The sequence below is a fragment of the Triticum dicoccoides genome, chromosome 7B, assembly GCF_002162155.2.
Source record: "Triticum dicoccoides isolate Atlit2015 ecotype Zavitan chromosome 7B, WEW_v2.0, whole genome shotgun sequence".
Classification (NCBI taxonomy): Eukaryota; Viridiplantae; Streptophyta; class Magnoliopsida; order Poales; family Poaceae; genus Triticum; species Triticum dicoccoides.
The window spans coordinates 393,391,014-393,412,769 of NC_041393.1; the positions used below are offsets into that span (position 1 = coordinate 393,391,014).

A 21,756-nucleotide genomic window follows, 5' to 3' on the forward strand; every position below is an offset into this window, starting at 1 on the left:
GCGTCAAACTCCTCCTGCATTGTAGCTAGCCAATGGGGATCCCGAAGGGCAGCACGAGCGGAGATGGGGAAGGTTGATGGCGTCGATGTCGAGGCGGCGCACACATACTCGTCGGAGGAGTAGCGCGTGGTCGGCCGAAGCACTCCTGCTCGGGCACGTGTAGTCATGCCAAGCGGCGAGCCAGTAGGGCCGGCGGTGGCGGCGGGGCCGCGGCGGCGGCAGGGGCGCCAGCGGCGACGGGTGCACCCGTGGCGTAGGCAGGGGCCGCGGCAGCGGCGACAGCAGCAGTGCCAGCCGAGCCAGCGGCGGAAGAGGCGACGGGCAAGGTGGACGTCAAGCCCGTCGCAGGGGTGGCGCCACCAACCGGGGTGGCGGGTGGGGTGCCCACCGGCTCAACCTCATAGGAGGGAGACGGGGACCCGGGGGCCCGGTCAGACTCAACCTTGAGGGAGGGAGTCGAGAAACCAGGTGGTGGTGGCAGAAGGTGCCGTGCCGGGGGGGCGCCAGGGGGGCCCGCCGCACATCACTCCAGGAAGGGGGCGCGGGGGGCCGGTGCCGAAGGAGCCGAAGCCAGAGGAACCTGAAAAGAAGATAACACCTTCTCGACAAAGTACTCGTGCCTTGAGGTGTACACATGATGAGTAACAGGATCATAGCACCGGTAACCATTGGTGTTAGGAGGGTAGCCAAGGAAGACGCATGGGGCGGATCATGGTGCGACCTTGTGTGGCGTGGTGGACGCGGTGCTAGGATAATAGAGACACCCGAAGATGCGGAGACCATCATAGGACGGTGCTGTACCGAAGAGAAGGTGGTGAGGGGCGTAGTTCCACCGAGGACGACACGGACGAATGTTAACTAAGAGAGTGGCGGTGGCGAGGGCGTCGGGTCAAAACCGAGCGGGCACGTTGGAGTGAAAGAGTAACATGCAAACACAGTCACTAAGAGTGCGGAGAATGCGCTCGGCGCGCCGTTCTGCTGTGAAGTGTAAGGGCAAGTCAGACGGAAGGTGGTGTGGTGAGAGGCGAGAAGTGTACGAAGAGCGACATTGTCAAACTCTTTTCTGTTATCAGTTTGGAGTGCAAGTATGGGGCGACTGAACTGGGTGGTGACATAGAAATAAAAAGCGGTGAGTGTGGCTAAAGCATCGGATTTACGACGAAGAGGAAAAGTCCACACATAATGAGAATAATCATCTAAAATCACCAAGTAGTAAAGATAGCCCGTGTTACCCGCAACGGGAGACGTCCAAACATCACTATGAAGCAACTGAAACAGAAAAGTGGAAACTGAAGTAGACGCACTAAAGGGAAGACGGACGTGCTTGCCCAAACAACAAGCCTCACAAGTATGCTCGTCGAGCTTATTACACGAGAAAGAAAAACTCCTAAGAATCTGACGCAAAATGGCGGGGTTGGGGGTGGCCCAAGCAAGCATGCCAAAGGTCGACGCCAGCGGCGAGGGCGACAGGTGTGGAAGTGGAGGCGCCGGCGTGCACGGGAGAAAGCTCATCAGGGCTATCACATTGGTGAAGTACCATCTGGGTACGGACGTCCTTCACAGAAAAACCAACACCGTAAAATTCAGCAGTAAGAGAATTCTCACGAGTAAGACGACGAACGGAAACTAAGCTAGTGAGTAAGTCAGGTGAAACAAGGACATTAGACATAGTGATAGGTGTCGAACTAGAAGGAAAACTAGTGCTACTGACATGTGTGATAGCTAAAGAAGAGACGTTGCCAACGGTGATATGAGTGGGAGTGTTAACTGGAGTGGAAGAGGATAGGTTACCGGGATGAGCAGTCATGTGCGCAGTAGCACCCGAGTCCATGCACCAGTCGCCTCCACCACCGTAGTTACTCGGCGACGGTGCCGAGTGTAGGGCGGCCAGGAGGGCGGGGTCCCACGGTGCAGGAACCGGTGACGGTGGCTGGCCTCCATAGGGTGGTGCCTGAGCGGGTGCGTCGTAGCCACTAAGAGGTGGCGGAGCGAGCGGAGCACCGTAGGGCTGGTAGGGGGCACCGAGGAATGCTTGGTGGCCCGCGGAACGAGGACCAAGATGACCCGATGTGGGGACCCGCGGGACGGGCATGTGATAGGCATGGACAACGCCCGTCCACGGGTTCTGCCCGGCGGCCCACGGCGAGGGCGGCTGCTGGTAGCGAGGTGCCCCACCGGCGCGCAGCGCGTGCTATTGGCGGCGGCCCCCACCACCTTGCAGCTGCCGGGGAGGCACGCGGGGGTGGGGGGAGGGAGGGGGGCGCGGGCGGCAGCGGGTAGTAGCCGACCAGTGCGGGCGGCGCCGGCTGATGAGGTGCGGCTGGAGGAGCAGGGCCACCGCGGGTGGTGCCGGCGGCGAGGATGGTGTGATGGACCCGCTGCTTCAGCTTCGTCATCCGGCGCTCCTCAAGTTCGAGGTACGCGACAACACGCTGAAAAGTGGGCTGGGGCAGCTGGGTGAGGTTGGACGCCGCGTTGCCGAAGTCCTCGTTAAGACCGGCGGTGAGGGTGCTCAGCATGAGGTCGTCAGAGACCTTGGCGCCGATGTCGCGAAGCACGTTGGCGAGCATCTTGAGCCTCATGCAGTACTCTTCGATGGAGGAGTTGTCCTGGTGATAGCCGAAGAACTCCTCCTACAAGAAAATAAGGCGTTGAAGTTTGTTGTCGGTGAAGAGCGTGTTGATCTTGGCCCACACGTCGCAGGCGTCGTCGTCCTCGGCGACGACCGTGTGGAAGATGTCCTTTGGGACCACCTGGTAGAACCAATGGATGATCGTGGCCTCGATGGCGGACCACTTCGGATTGACGCGCATGTACGCGCTGTCCACGTAACCGTCAATGTGCTCGGTGAGATATGCTGGAGCTGTCGAGACGGATAGGGACCCGGGCCTCAATGTTGAGGTCACGGATGCCGGCGGCGGAGGGCTCGGGGCCGGCGAACGAGTTCGACAAGCGGGTGATGGAGGATCCCGGGGAAGACATGGTGGCGCGGCTAGGTTTTTTTTTGTTGTAGTGGAGAGAGGAGACGGGGAGCCGCGGCAGCAGAGGGTGCGGCAACAGCTGTAGCAGGAGGGAGCAGTGGCGTGAGGAGGGCGCAGCTGCGGGGTGGCACCGCTGCGGTACGGGAGGGCAGCGTCGCGGCGCGGTGCGGCAGGGAGCAGCGCGTGTGGGCGCGGAATAGCGTCGGCGGCGCGGATGCAGGAGGGCGCAATGGCGGCTGTGGTGGCACGGGCGGCGGCGGCGCGGGTTGGGGAGTGGAGGGGCGCAGCGGCGGCACGGTTCGGTGGTGTGAGGGCGGCGGCGCGGGGAAGCGCGGCGGTGGCGGCGGCGCCCTAGGAGAGGAACGACAAAGATGATGTAGATAGAGAGTTTTGCAATACAATAAACGTTGTATTGACAGGATGCTGGTGCACGTATATATAATACATGGAAGGCTTCTATCTCAACTATACAAGACTAGAAAGTGGGTCACAACTCCAATACACATGCAATACAAAATACATACTCAACATTTACAATAAGCTTGTTATTGAAAATGTTCATCTGCGAAGCCATGACGCCATTTATAAACTGTGCGGTTTCTTGCAGCAACGGCGGGTCCTTAACAAGCAACTCGGTAGAGTTGCCATCAATGATTTCACTCCTCAATTCTGGGATCTACCTTGTCGCGTCACTCCGCTGCTGGTTCCTTGATCTTGGTTGTTATTCTATGGGCCCATTGATTTGATGATTCCATAACTTTAAATCTTTTTATTTTCCTTTTTTTGACTGTTTGGTGCACCTATGCGGATGTATGGTGTTCTATTGCCTTGTCTATAAAATGCGGTGAAAGCCTTTTTTTTATAATGGCTCCACAATAGTTTTTTTATTGCGGGGGTCTGCAAGGCGTTTTGGCTCTTGGCCTTCATGAAGGCCGATTTTTTGAAAAATTTAAAATTCAAACCTTCTAGTTTCAAAAAAATCTGTAGAAATGTGTACAAGTAAAAAAGGATGTTATACGTAAGTGTATAACATTTCAAGATGAAATACCTTGAAATGCGATCTGTACAAAAAAGACAATTCATGACATGTGAATAGTATCATGTGTTAAAAAGCCCCAATTTTGTCTTTTCGTATAGCCCTTATTTCAATGTATTTCGTTCTGAAAATTTACACAGTTGTGCATTATGCCTCCATGTATATCTATATTTTTTCTCAAAAAATTTTGAACTGTAAAAATACAAAATTTGATGAAATTTGAAAATTTCAAAAGCGGCCTCATTGGAGCTCGGCCTCCAAAAGGGATTTTCGGGTCTGCAATGGTTTTTTGTGTCCTACAACTTGTCTGGTAATGGGTGTAATCTCGTTACTTTGCATCAACTTAATATAGATGCACTGATGCACACATTCGAGATGCTGAGGCTTGAACGAACGACTTCTGATGGGTGCTCAGGCCTCAGGGCCTCCAAAGCAGGTCAGACAGTTTTCCGCAAAAAAAAGCAGGTTAGAAAGTTAAATCTTTAAATATTACTAGCAAATATGCCCGTGCGTTGCAATGGGAGAAAAACAATCAGATTATATAGATATAACTAGAACATAAAAGCGCGCGTTGCCGCGCCCGTCTACCTTGACGAAAGCACGGTACAAATATTTGACAAATTTGAATGAACCTAGAATTTTATCAAATGTGATCTGCCCATATATTCAGTGTCCATGCAATAAGCATGAGTGAATTTGCCTAAAATGAATAAAATGATTTTTCGGATTTACAGAGAAAGACTGAGGCAGTGGAGGAGGTTTGAAAATTTAAATGTTTAGATCCTTTTCCGCAAAGTTCTTTTCGAAACAATAAGTTGAGCATGAACATACCACAATAGTAAGTACGAAGGTGGTTTACCATTAACACAAATGATATTTCTACACGAACATTCACACAGAGTTAGGAGACATGGACATGTTTGTTGCAAAAGAAAGAAGTATATGTACTTTTTATTTCTATTTTTTTGTGAAATTACTTTTTATCCAAGAGCATGTGCATTCAACCCTTGTTTTGAAACTCCGGAGAAGTAGATCTTGTTTTGAATGTGGATGTAATTTTTATTTCTGGTATTCGTTGTACTGCCAAGATTGAAGATGAATAGACCGGAAGTTTTTCCGAAAAAAAGAACTCAAATGAGCTTGGTGAACAGTAAAATAAAAAAAATGGCATATGCTTTACAGGAATGTGATTCCATGACGAATTTTTGCAAGCACATAAAACTTCTGTCAGTGTATGCCAAAAAAATTCACATTGGTTTGATTTTTTTTTCAAATTTACTGTTCACCTGAGCTAATTTGTGCTCGGGCTAAGAAACTCTGCGTCCATTTTCTTTCTCTTTTTCTCTAGGATATATGTAGTATTTTAGAGGGCTCAAAATGGCGTAAAGTCTAGAAATTGGGCGAGGGAAGATGCATCCTGTGACGCAACATTGTGCATTCAATCCTTCTTCCCACAATACTAACAGACTTGACCACTACAATTGCAAGCAAGTAGACAAATTGCAAACAGATCATTTTAGCGTGAATAGGCAGACTGGACTAACGTAGCAGACTCCACCGAATAAAAAATTGCTATCAGCGGTTGTTGGGCCGGGTGAATCATTGAAAGCGCTGGGTGTTACCCCCTTATTAGCCCTGATCACCTGAAGACAGCTGGATCAGTCTGCGGAGTAGCATCCCTGCTAAGTTGGGCTGGCCATCTAGTGCGAAGTCACCGGTGAAGGCAACGAACGAGGGGCAAAAATGATTTGCGGGATGGCAGATGGATCTGGTACGTTCATGTGCATCATCAACGGCTAAGAATTTCAAATCGCTGTGGTGCCTAGTAGGATCGATCCTCAGCGCTTTGCCATCGATAGCCAATTATGTGGATCGCTTTCTGTTTGGTTGTCCTGATATTGCTCTTGGGCCGCTGCTCCGTGGAGCTATCTGGGCGAGCTGTGATTAATCGGGCCACAAATGCTTACTGGGCCAGTGGGTGCATGCGTTCATCCCACCCCGATTTTGAAGTGTAAAACGTGATCGTAGCCCAAAAGCGGTGCGTGCTTTCATCCCCAGCGGCCGGCCGTGAGCAGTGCTAATACTTTACTCTCCGAACCTATTTTTTAGATAATTGCTCTTACTTATTTGTCGCAGGAAACAGTGGCTCAAAAAGGAAATTGTCCCAGGAAACACTTTTAAATCCACCCCGTTGAGACTATGGAATGGGGTCAATGTGTTTTATTTTTTTTACCACGTGTCGTGTGTGATGCTTATGCGGACATATGCCCATGGTCTTTTGTTGGGGCTATGTCAGGCATGCCAAGAAGTATCTGCAAATCAACTGCAGATGATTCATTAGTCCCGTTTGGATGTTTCTTTGGTGGTGGCGTTGACATAATCAATTTATCCGGGTTTTTTGTCTCTCAGTTGGTGGGGTTGGGATGCCTATATCATATATGTACCTGTAGAAAGTCTTCCATTATTTCCATAAAAAAAGCCTCCAATTATGTGGATAATTATCCTTATGATATATATTCCCGGAAAGTGAGAAACACAAGTTTTGAATCGCACTATGTGTCTGGTTTTCAATAGTCCCCCACGGTGCACTACTAACCATGCTGCTTTGTGCAATTTAGTATGCGTAGATGTCATTTTGTTATAGAACCATCAGATATTTCAGAAACCACTGAGAGGTTTTGAGCCCTGAAAAGTTTGATGGCCAGAAAAAAGCATGCGGCTTAAGTCATTCAATTCTCTCTAGCACTGATTATGTAAGCCACACCATAATCATAATAACTAGCCGATATGAGGTGTAAAGAGGGAATCTCAAACAATCACATTTTTGTGTAAATTATTGCTCACTATTATATGTCTAAAAAAACTAAAATTTCCTTTACTCTTCTTTGACATTTTATGTGTCATGTTGTAAGAAAAATGTTATCCACCGTGAAAATTGTCACTTCCTGTTTATGCTTATGAAACAATGAAAATGTTACTCTTTAAAAAAAACTAGAACATAAAAGCGCGCGTTGCCGCGCCCGTCTACCTTGACGAAAGCACGGTACAAATATTTGACAAATTTGAATGAACCTAGAATTTTATCAAATGTGATCTGCCCATATATTCAGTGTCCATGCAATAAGCATGAGTGAATTTGCCTAAAATGAATAAAATGATTTTTTGGATTTACGGAGAAAGACCGAGGCAGTGGAGGAGGTTTGAAAATTAAATGTTTAGATCCTTTTCCGCAAAGTTCTTTTCGAAACAATAAGTTGAGCATGAACATACCACAATAGTAAGTACGAAGGTGGTTTACCATTAACACAAATGATATTTCTACACGAACATTCACACAGAGTTAGGAGACATGGACATGTTTGTTGCAAAAGAAAGAAGTATATGTACTTTTTATTTCTATTTTTTTGTGAAATTACTTTTTATCCAAGAGCATGTGCATTCAACCCTTGTTTTGAAACTCCGGAGAAGTAGATCTTGTTTTGAATTTGGATGTAATTTTTATTTCTGGTATTCGTTGTACTGCCATGATTGAAGATGAATAGACCGGAAGTTTTTCTGAAAAAAAAAGCTCAAATGAGCTTGGTGAACAGTAAAAAAAATGGCATATGCTTTACAGGAATGTGATTCCATGACGAATTTTTGCAAGCACATAAAACTTTTGTCAGTGTATGTCAAAAAAATTCACATTGGTTTGATTTCTTTTTCAAATTTACTGTTCACCTGAGCTAATTTGTGCTCGGGCTAAGAAACTCTGCGTCCATTTTCTTTCTCTTTTTCTCTAGGATATATGTAGTATTTTAGAGGGCTCAAAATGGCGTAAAGTCTAGAAGTTCGGCGAGGGAAGATGCATCCTGTGACGCAACATTGTGCATTCAATCCTTCTTCCCACAATACTAACAGACTTGACCACTACAATTGCAAGCAAGTAGACAAATTGCAAACAGATCATTTTAGCGTGAATAGGCAGACTGGACTAACGTAGCAGACTCCACCGAATAAAAAATTGCTATCAGTGGTTGTTGGGCCGGATGAATCATTGAAAGCGCTGGGTGTTACCCCCTTATTAGCCCAGATCACCTGAAGACAGCTGGATCTGTCCGCGGAGTAGCATCCCTGCTAAGTTGGGCTGGCCATCTAGTGCGAAGTCACCGGTGAAGGCAACGAACGAGGGGCAAAAACGATTTGCGGGATGGCAGATGGATCTGGTACGTTCATGTGCATCATCAACGGCTAAGAATTTCAAATCGCTGTGGTGCCTTGTAGGTCACCTCATTATACTGTTTCTCAATAGAGATAAAAAGATCTGAATCAAATGCCAGGATGAGATAAGGATTTTCAATATGTCATTTCACAAACTATGTCTGAGTGATGTTATGATGAAAATGTGATGGTCTCATCACAACTTAATTTTCTAAGGTGACACAACGAAATATTTTTTTGGTTGAGCAAACTACATTGTTGGACCCCTGCCTTAGTCAGAACCAGTAGAACTTTGGTACGAGAATAGTTGTGTACGGAGGCAGAACACACATTTAGTCATTTCCATATAGTTTACAAAAACTAACCCATAGCAAGATGTGTCAACTTTTTTGGGCTCGGGACATTGTTTTCAAATTCCCGAATATGTGTTGAATACACAATTATATTTTTAGAAATCATGAACATTTTTTATTTCATTGTTTTTTAAATCATGATTTTTTATAATATGCAAACAATTTTTTTAATCATGAACATTTTATGATCCCCTAATAAAACCTCTACAGATTCCTTAATAAAACCTCTACCTAAGTGATGGTTTGTTTTGTTCGTTACTTAAGAATCAGTTTTAATTTTTTTGAACATTTTCTAAAATTTCATCGACATTGTTTTCAAATTTCCAAATATGTTTTGAATACACGATCATATTTTATAAACCATGAATTTTTATTTTATTGTTTTTTAAATCATGATTTTTTTTAAATATGCGAACAGTTTTATTTTTAAATCACGAACTTTTTATGATTTCTCAAATGTTTTTTGAATTCACAAACATTTTATGATGTATCTATATATTTTCTCAGTACTCGCAACTTCTTTGAAATTTGTTTTTTTGGAAATCCCAGAGTAATTTAAAGAAAGAAAAACAGAAAAAAATGAGAAAGGAAAAAAGCAAAAGAAAAACAGGGATGTCACTACAGGCTGGCCCATTACGGCCTGCTATATATATTGCAGAAAAGGGGAAAAAAAAGGGTATACCGACCAGGGCGTGCGGGTGACTTTGGCTTTAGCCACTGCGTTGGCTTCCTGCAAGTGTTATATAATTGTATTGACTGTTCTATAAAAACTAAATTGGACGGTGATTTTTTTTAAACGAATCGTTTTCTTTACTTACCGGTGGCATGGTGGGTAAATAGAAACAACTTCAGAGGCAATTTATATGACGGACGACCAGAAACCCAATTCTCTTTATTATTAGGTAAAGATAAAGAGGTAAAGATAAAGATAAAGATTTACGGTCAACGAAATGCAATGAATTATGACAAATTGAATTACATATAATACAGTAGGTATTATAAAAAAGAATTACATATAATGAATAGAAAAAACGATACATTTGACTATACAAAGAATCATACTATATGCACGATCAATCACGGAAAAAGGAGAGACAGAAAATTATAATGGCGCCAGCTGCTTGGCGCTGTCGTTGTTGACTAGTAGAGATTGAGAAGCATCAAACCAGCCACGACGGCGGCCAGCCCGAGCGCTACCACAGGCTGAGCACCAGCCTGAGCCGCCGAGTTCGGCTGTGGCGTTGTCTGTGTGCACCGCTGCCTCGCCCCTCTCCTTCGGCATCTCACTACCTTGGACTGGACGTTGACCTGTACCTTCATGCCACCGGCGCAGTGCCCCGGCAGGCCGCAGATGAAGTACCGGGTCCCGACGGCGGCGAGCGGGATGACGTCGTTGCCGCTCGAGAACGTGGCGACGGGACTAGAGCTGCTGCAGTTGTCGTAGGCCGTCTTGGTCACCTCCACCACGTTGTGCGCCGCAGCGGGGTACTGGAACCGGAGCGCGTCGCCGGTGTAGAACCTGATGGTGGAAGTCCATTGGGTGTAGTTTGTCCGGAGGTCCCACGACCCGGCCGGTGCGCCGACTGTGTAGGTGGCGCCGAGCGCCGTGCCGAACAGCGCCGCTGCGATCACTGCGGCAACAAGGAGAGCCCTGGTAGCAGCCGCCATGGATGAATGCCGATCGAGCGACTAGTAGCTCTAGCACTTGAGAAGATGACCCACGAAGGGTTGGATTGTTGAGATGATCGAGGGATGTAAGATCGAGGTCGCAGCTCTGGACTGGTTGTGTTGTAGCATGATGATACTCTGCGATATATACAGATGAGATGAGACGGTAGCTCGTTGAATGCGTCATACAGACTCTGTCAAATTAGCATTTGACCCACGCGTTGTTGTCCGGGTCGATCTGGAAATTGTAGCGCATAATTAAACTGTGGGCTCGTTGAATAATAAAGGATGAGAAGCTGCTAGCCTACTGCTTGATCGATTCCATACATACGTACTGCATAATAATCGGATGCTTCAACCGTTACATTTTTATGTTCTAAATAATCATCCGGATCACCTAGGTTCACCAGGTTGCACAATTTTTTTTAATAACACAAAAATTGTCATTTTCATTAATTATGGGAGAAGGTTTAGACAAACCGGTCCCTACTGCTTGACCGATCTATCAACGCTTCAACGCGCTAATATAATGAACTAGTTGCGCCTGCCACTCATAATTTGTCAGATTATTAGTGGCTGACACTAGACTGCGTCCGACAATAGTATGACCCACCTATAAGCCTTTCTTAAGTAGTGGTAACAGCAATCAGTTTCTAAAATAATGGGTCTATTAAAGGTGATACCAATATATAGCCCAACGATTCATGCCCTTAGCTTTGTTTCATTCACACTGGTACACAATCCAATATAATCCTACGAGTCGAAGAAACAAGGACATCGCGAGAAGAATTCCTGGCAACCACGCCCATGCTTGCAACACTGATGCTCCCCACAAAGTTAATGTCAATATTGATCTTTATATAATCAAAAGGGGAGGCTCCCCGACTTCAAAAGTCCTTGTAGGAGTAGTGACTGGTTTTAACCCAGCCATCAGCCTCTTACCCTTGACATTTAGAATTACCTTTGAAATGGGAAGGCATGCCCAGAACGACGACCAATAGTTATCCACAAAATTAGCATAGACAGAGACGAATTCCTTCCCCTTTCCCAAAATAATATCATTTCTTAAGTACCAAACTCTCCAAAAAATGATTATGATTTGCTCACGCATCAGAGAGCTCAGTTGATCAAACAAAATAAGCTACCATTCTGGCCCAAGAAATTGAAGAATTCTTTCCATGGAGTATTCCAAACATCCTTCAACGCCAACAGAAGAGCCTTCGCCTTAGAGTAACTCACCAGGGCATGAAAAACATTTTTATCTTCCATACCACAAATAGAACACATACCAAAAGTAGCATGCTGGTGCTTAACTCTCTTAACCCGGACTACCAGGCTATTAGACGTAGCATACTAGAAAAAAATTCTGATTTTCTGAGGGACATTCGCCTTCCACATGAGTTCCAAAGCATCCTATCCCCATTCCCTCGGCCACTTGATTATCCACAATCATCTGTACGCTCCTTGGGATGCCGTGCCAAATTGTATGCACTTTGTCCGGAGAACAAACCATTCTTTTCACGATGCCACATGATAAAATCACCATCCCCCGAGCATACAGTACGCAACTTTAGAGTTTCATCCGCATCATGGGGTAGAACAAGTACTACTATCATGGGGGTAAGACAAAATGACTTGAGAAATATCAACATGGACTTACTAATATTCTTGAATACAATATCTAGCGTGCAGTCTATAAGAAACATATATGTTAAAATCTAGGATTTTTTTTCTAAATGTTGATAAATAAATAAACAAGCTTGAGTACATTACCCCTTCCGTGTCATACCACGATGATTTTTCTATGGAAGCATTTAACCATCTCATTAGGGACATTGTGTACCATCTCCTATTCTACAAAGCATATGAGGAATTCAAACACTTATCACAAATTCCATTGGTGAGAAGCATATCTCAATAGTTGCAGTGGCAATGGGAAGAGTTAGTACTAGATTTAAGAGTTGCTAAAAAGAAGGATAAGAAAGATGCTTAACACTACTAATTTAGCCATGTCATTAATAGTGTCTATGCTGACAAATCTTTTATCATTGTGTATATTATCTAAGAGGCAAGAGCACTAGAGATCCACAAACTTGCATTGGATGTGATGGTTTAGTCCAGAAACTTGCAAAAGGTGATCAACCCATCCATAAACTTGCAAACTATGTGATGGTTTAGTCCACAGCCAATCAGACACGGACAATTGGCGCCCAGCTGGCTGCTTCGTGGCACGCCTGGTCGGACCGGCTTTTTTGCGGAAAACCCCTCAACTTTCCAGGAAATCACAAACCGCCCAGAGATTGCTGATGTTTGGAAATGTATCAGAGGCTCACATATCAAACATGGTGCTGATGCTTTGGCTCCTGCTGATGATATTGTAGCTCAGAAAATTTTTAGGTGTTTGCTCCTCGGGGAGTTGGCCTCAATGTGCTCCGCCCAAGCTGTTGAGTCGGATGAATAGTGCAGCCCTCTCAAGATTCTGATGACAAAAATTCAACTCCAGATGATGAAAGCAATTGTGGTTGCTCGAACGGTGAGTCTGTTTGCACAGCAGGAACAGATGAGCCACAGCGTAATGGAGTGTTTAAATCTTCAACTCTGCTTGCTCACTGTGACCGCGTCACAGGATTAGCCATTGGAGGTATAAACACAACATGGCCAGTGTACTGTGTACATAATACACTGTTTCATTATTGGAGGCATCATGCCATAATTTAGTACAATCATGCAAAACATTTTGATCTGGGCACCGATGCAATATGCAAAAATCTGGAAAGAAATGATAATTAGGTCTATGGAGTGTTATAGTACCATTCAAAATTTCAACTTGTAACCCAAAATGTGTTAGAAGAAAACAGTGTATAATTATTTGAATGAAACCTCCATAGACAGATTTATTGTGTCATTTGACAGATTTAATTTTTCATTTTCATATCTTTGGACATAGATTATAACTTCAAATTCCATAGTGTAGTGTTGAGAAATAAATCTAACAATTTTTTTGCTGAAGTTTTATGTTCATTTTATGCCGAAACCAAAATGAAATGCACAACTGACCTTTCTATTACTCCCCCCGTTTACAAATATAAGACATTTTAACTTTTTTGTGAACCGGATGTATATAGACACGATTTAATGTGTTTGTTCGCTCATTTCAGTCTGTATGTAGTCTATACTGAAATATCCAAAACATGTTATATTTGTGAACGGAGGGAGTATTTTGCAGTTCTGCTAGATATCCCACTTCATATACTTCCAGTGTTTTACTATGTTTTTATCCGTTGTGCTATGTTATTTGGTTTCTGTCCGTGGCCATCGCTTGCCTTACCATGCTAGTGGATCTTCCTAATGCCTTTGACCAGAATTATGACTCAAGTAATCTGTGTTGATGAATCTTTACTGTATTGCAGGGGGATTCTTGTTTAGTTCTTCCTACGACAAAACAATCAATGTATGGTCGCTGCAGGTATGAAACTGTCGGTGTACACTCTTCTCTTGATGAGCTGTTAATTGTGTGAGTGTCATTCTTGGAATGAATAGCATGTTTTTCTTGTAGTGAGAAATCACAGTGGCATACAGCAAACACATCCATTACCATAAAATGCATAACCTTTCTGTGACCCATTTTTTGTGACTTGGCTTGCTTCTACAGGACTTCTCACATATGCAGACTTTAAAGGGTCGAGCACAAAATCACAGCAATTGTTGTGTTGACAATGATAACCAGTCTCTTTGTATAAGCGGAGACAGTGGCAGTGGAATTTTTGTCTGCCGTGTTGGTACCTCTCTGAAGCAAGAATCATTGAATAAATGGTATGAAACTAATGATTGGATCTACCGAGGTGTTCACTGTTTGGCTGTATCTGGAACCGGTCATCTTTATACTGGTCGTAGAGACAAATCTATTAAAGCCTGACTTGCTTTTTCAGTGTCATATTGAAACAGGGTGGTTGGTTGGGTTGTATTAAAATTATAGACAAAGTTGAGGAGTTTTTCGCAAAAAAGTCGGTCCGACCAGGTGTGCCACGAAGCAGCCAGCTGGGCGCCAATTGTCCGCATCTGATTGGTTGTGGACTAAACCATCACATAGTTTGCAAGTTTATGGATGAATTGATCATCTTTTGCAAGTTTCTGGACTAAACCATCACATCCAACGCAAGTTTATGGGTCTCTAGTGCTCTTGCCTCATTATCTAATGTAGAGGCAAAAATCCTGTTCAAGATGGTCCAACAGGTCATCACTGAAGTCATTAGGACAATACTTAGCCAACTTCACTAGATTCTGATCATCATAATGACTAGATTACTTGGAATGATAGCAACCATACAATGAAGCAACTAATTATTTACCTCATTGAATATGCGATTTATTTCTTTTCCAAACAACCGACCTGATGCTCATTATTAATATCTTAGCAATGGCCACAACATCCAAGTTGAGTTTGTGAGCAAAGCAATGTCTATAATAAAGTTGATCTGTTTTCTGTCATAATCTTGGCTTGTAGACCATTAAACTCACCTACCATGTTACTTGCTCCACCATAATCTTGTCCTGTCACTTGCTATAGATTCAAACCAAGCTCTGTAGTTATAAAATCAATTTTACCCTTGAGTTAATTAGATGTTGTCTCCTCCACATGAATAATTCGTACAAATCTATCATTTGATTCCCCACATTTAACTACAGAATGAAGAACCACTACCACTTGTTGTTTGTGCGAGAAATCACAACACTCAACAATAAATAAATTGAACACACCATGCCGATCTCCTTCAAAAGACAACCCAACATTTCTTCTGCAAAGCATTTGGTAACATCCCTTTGAATGGCTGAAGACAACCATAGATAATTAAGTAGAGCATTTTTGAATGCCTTGGCTCTACCATATTGTGAATAGTAGTATGACCACCAACGCCGTATAGTCTCGTTTATTTATAGAATCTTTTGACACATCATGGTCAAGGAATGGTTGTCCTTGATGCAACAAGTATCTGCATGAATTCAAGCATTCACCTGATAAGATGATTTTTTTACTCAAGTTTCCTTTCTTTGTGCAAGGCTGCAGGGATTGATTGAGATGGTTGTCAATAGATCCCCATAAATTTTAAGTGACTTGTTGCAAAAACTGTCATGACACCCGCATTAACCGCAAATCTCTCCATTGCCTTATTCCAATTTGTTGGCGTAAAATTACCTTATTTTGATTGACATAGTCATCTATCACAAATGCATCATGTCCTTGTTTGTTATCATTGATATTTGTTCATGAAAAAATAACAACACAAGCAATATGCCTTGTCCTCTACCTCTATGTACTCTAGCCAATTACTAGGTAGACCATACCAATCGGGATTGAAATATGTAAATTGTGTGTGATAGTCTGACACTTCACAGACGATTGGTTAAGTAGAACTGTGTGTAGGATATCACACACAAGATCCCTCTATCGATCATGCGAGATGGACAATTCATCGCTCGCATTTAGTTTCTGGGAATACGGTTTTTATTTTCCTATTGTGTGCTTTGTCGTCATCGCACACAGTTCGTCCATATCGTGTGTGATTGGCTTAATAGCCCCATTGTGTATTAGTGTAATGGCGTTTCATTTCAGTGGGCTTTTTGGACAATGGCGTCAGCAATGTGGGTCTTGGATGTCGGGTCGGCGGCCCTGCGGGTGGTTTCGCGGTGCTCATGGGCAGAGCCCATGGCTTGGTGCTGCCCGGTGGCCGTGTCCGTGTGGGCGGCGTGGTAGCCGGGGTGTGGCGATAGGTGGCGGTGAGTGCTGGCCAGGGTGAAAACCTGTTCTATCTTCGAACGGACAGGCGGCGGCGGAGATCATTCCCTTCTTGAAGGCATCGTCGCGGCTCTCGCTGCCCTTCGTGTGGCTCCAGGGGAAATTCTGATCTTCGGATCGGGCGGTGGTGGCGCTTCGGTGGCGTATCCTTTCTGAAGACACAGTCTTGGAGCCCACGGTTCGTCGTATGCGGCTTCGTCTCTTCGCGATATTGCTAGGGGTGGTGTTGCTACACTCAGCGCCAATGTATCCTGCCTTGGGTGTGTGCGTGTGTTGTGGTGGCGTGTGTTTGTATCGGGTGATGATGATCTTTGCTTTATATATAAAGCGGGGTGAAAGCCTTTTTTGGTATGCTTGATCTTTGACCTGAATGGGGTTATGCCATAGATGAAACCTAATTTGATTACTAGCATATTGAGCCCTCTGGTTGTTTCTCCACAAGGTCTCTCTATCAGACCGCTTTGGCTAAAACTGGCCCGACGCAACTAACAAAAATGTGGTCGATCAAGCTGCCACTCAAAATTTGGATCTTTCAGTGACAATTGATTCATAGTGGTCTTACTCTGGTCAAGAGGTCTTGAAGCGGAACAGTCCCATGATGACCGTTGTCCGCTTTGTGAGGTCATCGAGGACAATAACCACATATTATTCACTTGCGTTACCATCTAAATTTTTGTGGTGCTGCTTTCATGAAATCGTAGGATACAAGGGGCATCCTACTAAAACTCTTAGAAAACCAGCTCACGCAACACTCGTCGCTACCTTTGGGTTGGCTTTTGATGTCCTTGACTAGACACTGACAATTTACAATAAGCCATTGAGAATGCTCATCGGTGAAACTATTGGTGCCATTTATAAACTTTGTGATTTCTTGTTGTATGGCGGGTCCTCAACAAGCAGCCGGATATAGACATATAGTCGCCATTGGTGATTTCACTGCTCAATTTCGGGATGGCTTGTGGCCTCACTTGGCCGTTGTTTCTTTGATCTTGGTTGTATCTCATGGGGCCAACTTGTGTCTATGTTCTAAAATTAACAAAGAATGGCATATGATGCCATGAAATTGATCCACTGTGTTTTTTCTTGGTATTTACGGTCAACGAAATGCCATGAACTAAAAAATATTGAATTACAAATGAAAAAAGATACATTTGACTACAAAGAATCTCATGTGCACGATCAATCACACTTGAGAGAGGAGAAAGTCATCACGGAAAGAAAGAGAAATATATTTTTTTTTTTACAGAAAGTCCGTATGGAGGTTGTCGTTGATGACTAGTAGAGAAGCATCAAACCACCCACGACGGCGGCCAGCCCGAGCGCTAGCACAGGCTCAGCCCCAGCCTGAGCCGCCGAGCTCGGCTGTGGCGTTGTCTGTGTGCACCGCTGCCTCGCCCCTCTCCCTCGGCATCTCACTACCTTGGACTGGACGTTGACCTGTACCTTCATGCCACCGGCGCAGTGCCCGGGCACGCCGCAGATGAAGTACCGGGTCCCGACGGCGGCGAGCGGGATGACGCCGTTGCCGCTCGGGAACGTGGCGACGGGACTAGAGCTGCTGCAGTTGTAGTAGGCCGTCCTTGTCACCTCCACCACGTTGTGCGCCGCAGCGGGGTACTGGAACCGGAGCTCGTCGCCGGTGTAGAACCTGATGGTGGAAGTCCATTGGGTGTAGTTTGTCCGGAGGTCCCACGACCCGGCCGGTGCGCCGACTGTGTAGGTGGCACCGAGCGCCGTGCCGAACAGCGCCGCCGCGGTCACTGCGGCAACAAGGAGAGCTCTGGTAGCAGACGCCATGGATGAATGCCAATCGAGCGACTAGTAGAGCTAGCACTTGAGAAGATGACCCAAGAAGGGTTGGAATGTTGAGATGATCGAGGGACGTATGATCGAGGTCGCGGCTCTGGACTGGTTGTGTTGTAGCATGATGATTTTTGCTCTGCGATATATACAGATGAGACGGTAGCTCGTTGAATGCGTCATACAGACTCTGTCAAATTAGCATTTGACTCACGCGTTGTTGTACGGGCCGATCTGGAAATAATAGCGCATAATTAAAATGTGGCGTTGAATAATCAAGGATGGGAAGCTGCTAGCCTACTGCCTAATCGATTCCATACATACGTACTGCACAATAATCAGAATTTTTTTTCCAAGAAACCATAAATATTTCGTTTTGTATTCTGGGAAAGTTTCAACCCAGTTGGATGTTGGGTTTGTGATCAACTAGCCTTTGGAGCTCAAATAATAAAAAAATGTTCACTCACAGGCGATACATCCAAATGGATTAAAACTTTCACAGAATACAAAACGAAACATTTATGATTTATCGGAATTTTTTTAATTTTTTTCTGAACACTTTAAACTTTCCAGTTCGGAATATGGGTCTATTTGATATGTCGGATCTTTAATGGATGACTGAAAAAGGGGTTAAGTCACGGTGAGATTTGACTTCATAAAGTCAGTGAAGCAAGATCCTATATTTTTATGTTCTATGAAAGGTCATCTGGATCACTTAGGATCACCTAGGTTTACCAACGGTTGCACAATATGTTTTTTTTTTCTAGTTCTAAACAATGCAAAAGATTTGTCATTTTCATTACTCATGGGAGAAGGTTTAGACATATTGGGTCCCTACTGCTTGATTTTTCTATACATACTGCCGGGTAGCTGAGCTACTAACCGATGAAGCTTCACCAACATTTCTTGTAGCTGGACGTTGATGAGATCCTCAAGCTGCACCCCTCGCCACGGCTGGATGACGTATTTGCATTGGGCGCCAGACCCGAAGGGCATCTTCTTTGTGAAGAGTGCGTACAACCTCGCTCATGAGGAAAAATATCGCCCGTCTACGTGCGCCGCGAGTAAGGCACTAGACGGTAATCATGCCATCTGGATGACATTATGGAGTGCCCTGTTCCCCCAAAGGTATGAATGTTTGGTTGGCAAGTAGCCACAGATTCATTGCCAACGATGCAAAATAAATTCAACCGGCACATCGAGAAAGCTGACATTTCTACCATTGGTGGTATTGAACCGGAGGACACGTTCTACACTGTTTGCAGTTGTCCAATGGCTCGTGCGCTATGGGAGGCAATGCGGGAGTCTTGGACATTACCAGAGCTGCGCAACATTCAGAATACCGGACCTAAGTGGCTATTGCACCTGCTGGAGCGATGCACAGAGATGGAGCAGATGGTAGTTCGATGATCTTTTGTTGTCCGCTCAGGCTACGTGGAACCTCTTATCCTCAACCCTCCAGCCTTGCTTTGAGATCTGTACTCTCCAACCAACTTACAACAAGAAGATTTCTCTTTTTTGTTTCTCTAAAATGAAACAATATATGAACTTCAAACTTTACATATCGAACAAACATTAGAACATCAATGTGTGAAAAAACTTTCAGATTTTTTGGTCCGATATAAATATATAAAATGAGATTTTGTTTGACTAAAAATATTATTTTAAGTATTTAAAATGCATGAAAAAATGTGAAAGTTTTTTTCAGGTTGTAGTTAGAATGTATTGTTGTTCTGCAAAATATGAAGTTTATATTTTGTGTCGTTTGGGAGAAACAAAAAAGACAAATGCGTCTACACGGATCGCGATGCAGAAATGGATGGCAAAGATAAGGAGGGCCATGTAGCCTGAGCTACAGAAAACCACACTCTGGTAGTTCTCATGACCTTCTGGAGGGCATGGCATTGCAAAAATGAGGTTACACATCACAAGCCGGCACCACCGGTGGTGAGCTCACGCCGATTCCTGAATAGCTACATGGAGTCTTTGTTGTGTATTAAGCAGTATCCATCTGGGGACATTGCAAAAGTGAAAATGGTGATTGATATTAGCAGCAGAATGCCTCGGATTACCAAGACAGCACACCCGGCAGCTGTGGAACGGTGGCAGTTTCCTTCCCTGGGCCGGGTAAAGTTGAATGTTGATGGGTCATATATACTAGGATAGGGCATTGGTGGGGTGGGCATGGTTCTAAGAGATGAAGCTGGTGTAGTCATTTGCTCTGCTAGCAGATCCTTCTATCATGTTCATTTGCGGTGGAGGCGGAGATGGCAGCGTGTAAGGAGGGGGTTAATCTCGCTATGGATTGGTCTGACGAGCCATTAATCATTGAGAGTGATAGTCTGCAAGCTGTGCCTTTTCTCCAAGAGGATGCACTTAATCGGTCACCGATGGCAACACTTGTAGAGGAGACGGAGAGGAGTCTGAATGAAGGGCGTGAGCATCGAATCATCCATGTCAAATGTGGAGGCAATGATGTTGCGCACTACATGGCTCAATATGTCAGCACCTCTCTTCGTACTGCCATATGGTTGGGCTCTGGTCCTGATGACTTATGTAATATCTGTCAAAACGAATGTGACTCCATGATTTAATCAATATAATCTTGTTTGACCCGTAAAAAACCCTTCAACGTGATAATATAGTAGTTACACTTTTTTTCCCAGGAAATAATGAACTAGTTAGGGCATCTTCATCCCGGACCCTCAAACCGCCGGAACCGTCCAGACTACTCAGTCCAGACGTAATGTGGTACCCACCAGTCTATGGACCGGTCCAGATGTCCGAAATCCCGCTAACCGGATGCAAACAAGGGGGCTTTTTGCGGGTGTCTAGACTCGTTGCCAAACACATAATAGATAATGTAGCGTTTCCTCTTTTCATGGATATTCTAACAGCCCCACCCTGCGCATAATAATCGGGTGCTTCAACCAATACATTTTTATGTTTCATGAAAGGTCATATCAATCATCCAGTTTTACCGACTGTTGCACAATATGTTGTTTGTTGTGTTGGATACGTAAAAGATTTATTTTTTATAAAAGACATATTCATTCAATGGATATATCGAGGTGATAAACCGCACTGAGCAAATATGTAACACCCAGAGAATAATACTACAGTAAACTCCTGCTAATGATGCTATGTCATCATGTTTTACTAAGCCAAGTTGCCCCTTGATAAAAACAAAGTTAGTTTAAAATTCAAGTCAAATTCTTATTTATTCAAACCACCAAATAAAAATGTTCGTTAAGTAACAAATAATTCAGAGGAAATTATAAAATTGTTACTAATATTAAATGGATTAGCTAACTGACCCTAACAACCTCAAACAGTGGCAAACAATAACATTTAATAATCTCTTAATTAATCTAAATTTAATATGAAAATAGTATTTCACCCAAACTAGTTTTTGATGTTAGCTAATAATGCACTGCAATTTATGAGCTAGGTCACATATTTTATAAAGTTCATTTAGGTGCCAAACATTTTGTAAGCAGGAAAGAAAACAGAGGGAAAAAAATAAGAAATGGAAAAGGCCTAAAACTTACTGTGCACTTGGGCCTGGAATCTACAGGGTCCAGCCCAGCTTACCTGGCCGCCTTCTCCTTCCTGCTGCTCACACGGAGCTCGGTGGCCGCTCGCGCCGCGTCCACGCCGCGGATCCTCCACGTGCCGACCATCCGGCGGCTCCGCGGCGACCTACAAGATTTGCCCCGAGCCTTTCGCCCGTCCCCGCGAACCCTAGAGCCCCCATTCCCCTCGCCCCTTCTTCCCCTCTCCCGAGCACCATTGTCGTCGCCATCGCGTCGAACCCACGACCACTCGCCTCACCTCACCTCACACTCGTGCCCTTCTTCTCCGCCGACATCGTCTGCTTTGTCTCCGTCCATGAACGGGAGCCGGGGAACTCCGCAACGCGCG

The 21,756-nt window shown here is 44.7% G+C and overlaps 2 protein-coding genes across 2 annotated transcripts; both read right to left on the minus strand.

Annotated features, from left to right (window-relative positions):
• Nucleotides 1–9,500: 9,500 nt before the first annotated feature.
• On the minus strand, nt 9,501–10,386 carry LOC119340291 (uclacyanin 1-like). Its single transcript, XM_037612183.1, has one exon. It carries the CDS (start codon nt 10,236–10,238, stop codon nt 9,711–9,713), a length of 528 nt encoding a protein of 175 aa, XP_037468080.1. The 5' UTR covers nt 10,239–10,386; the 3' UTR covers nt 9,501–9,710.
• A 6,877-nt stretch (nt 10,387–17,263) lies between these two features.
• On the minus strand, nt 17,264–17,935 carry LOC119340766 (uclacyanin 1-like). Its single transcript, XM_037612686.1, has one exon. The coding sequence runs from the start codon at nt 17,827–17,829 to the stop codon at nt 17,308–17,310; it is 522 nt and encodes a 173-aa protein (XP_037468583.1). The 5' UTR covers nt 17,830–17,935; the 3' UTR covers nt 17,264–17,307.
• Between the last annotated feature and the right edge of the window lie 3,821 nt (nt 17,936–21,756).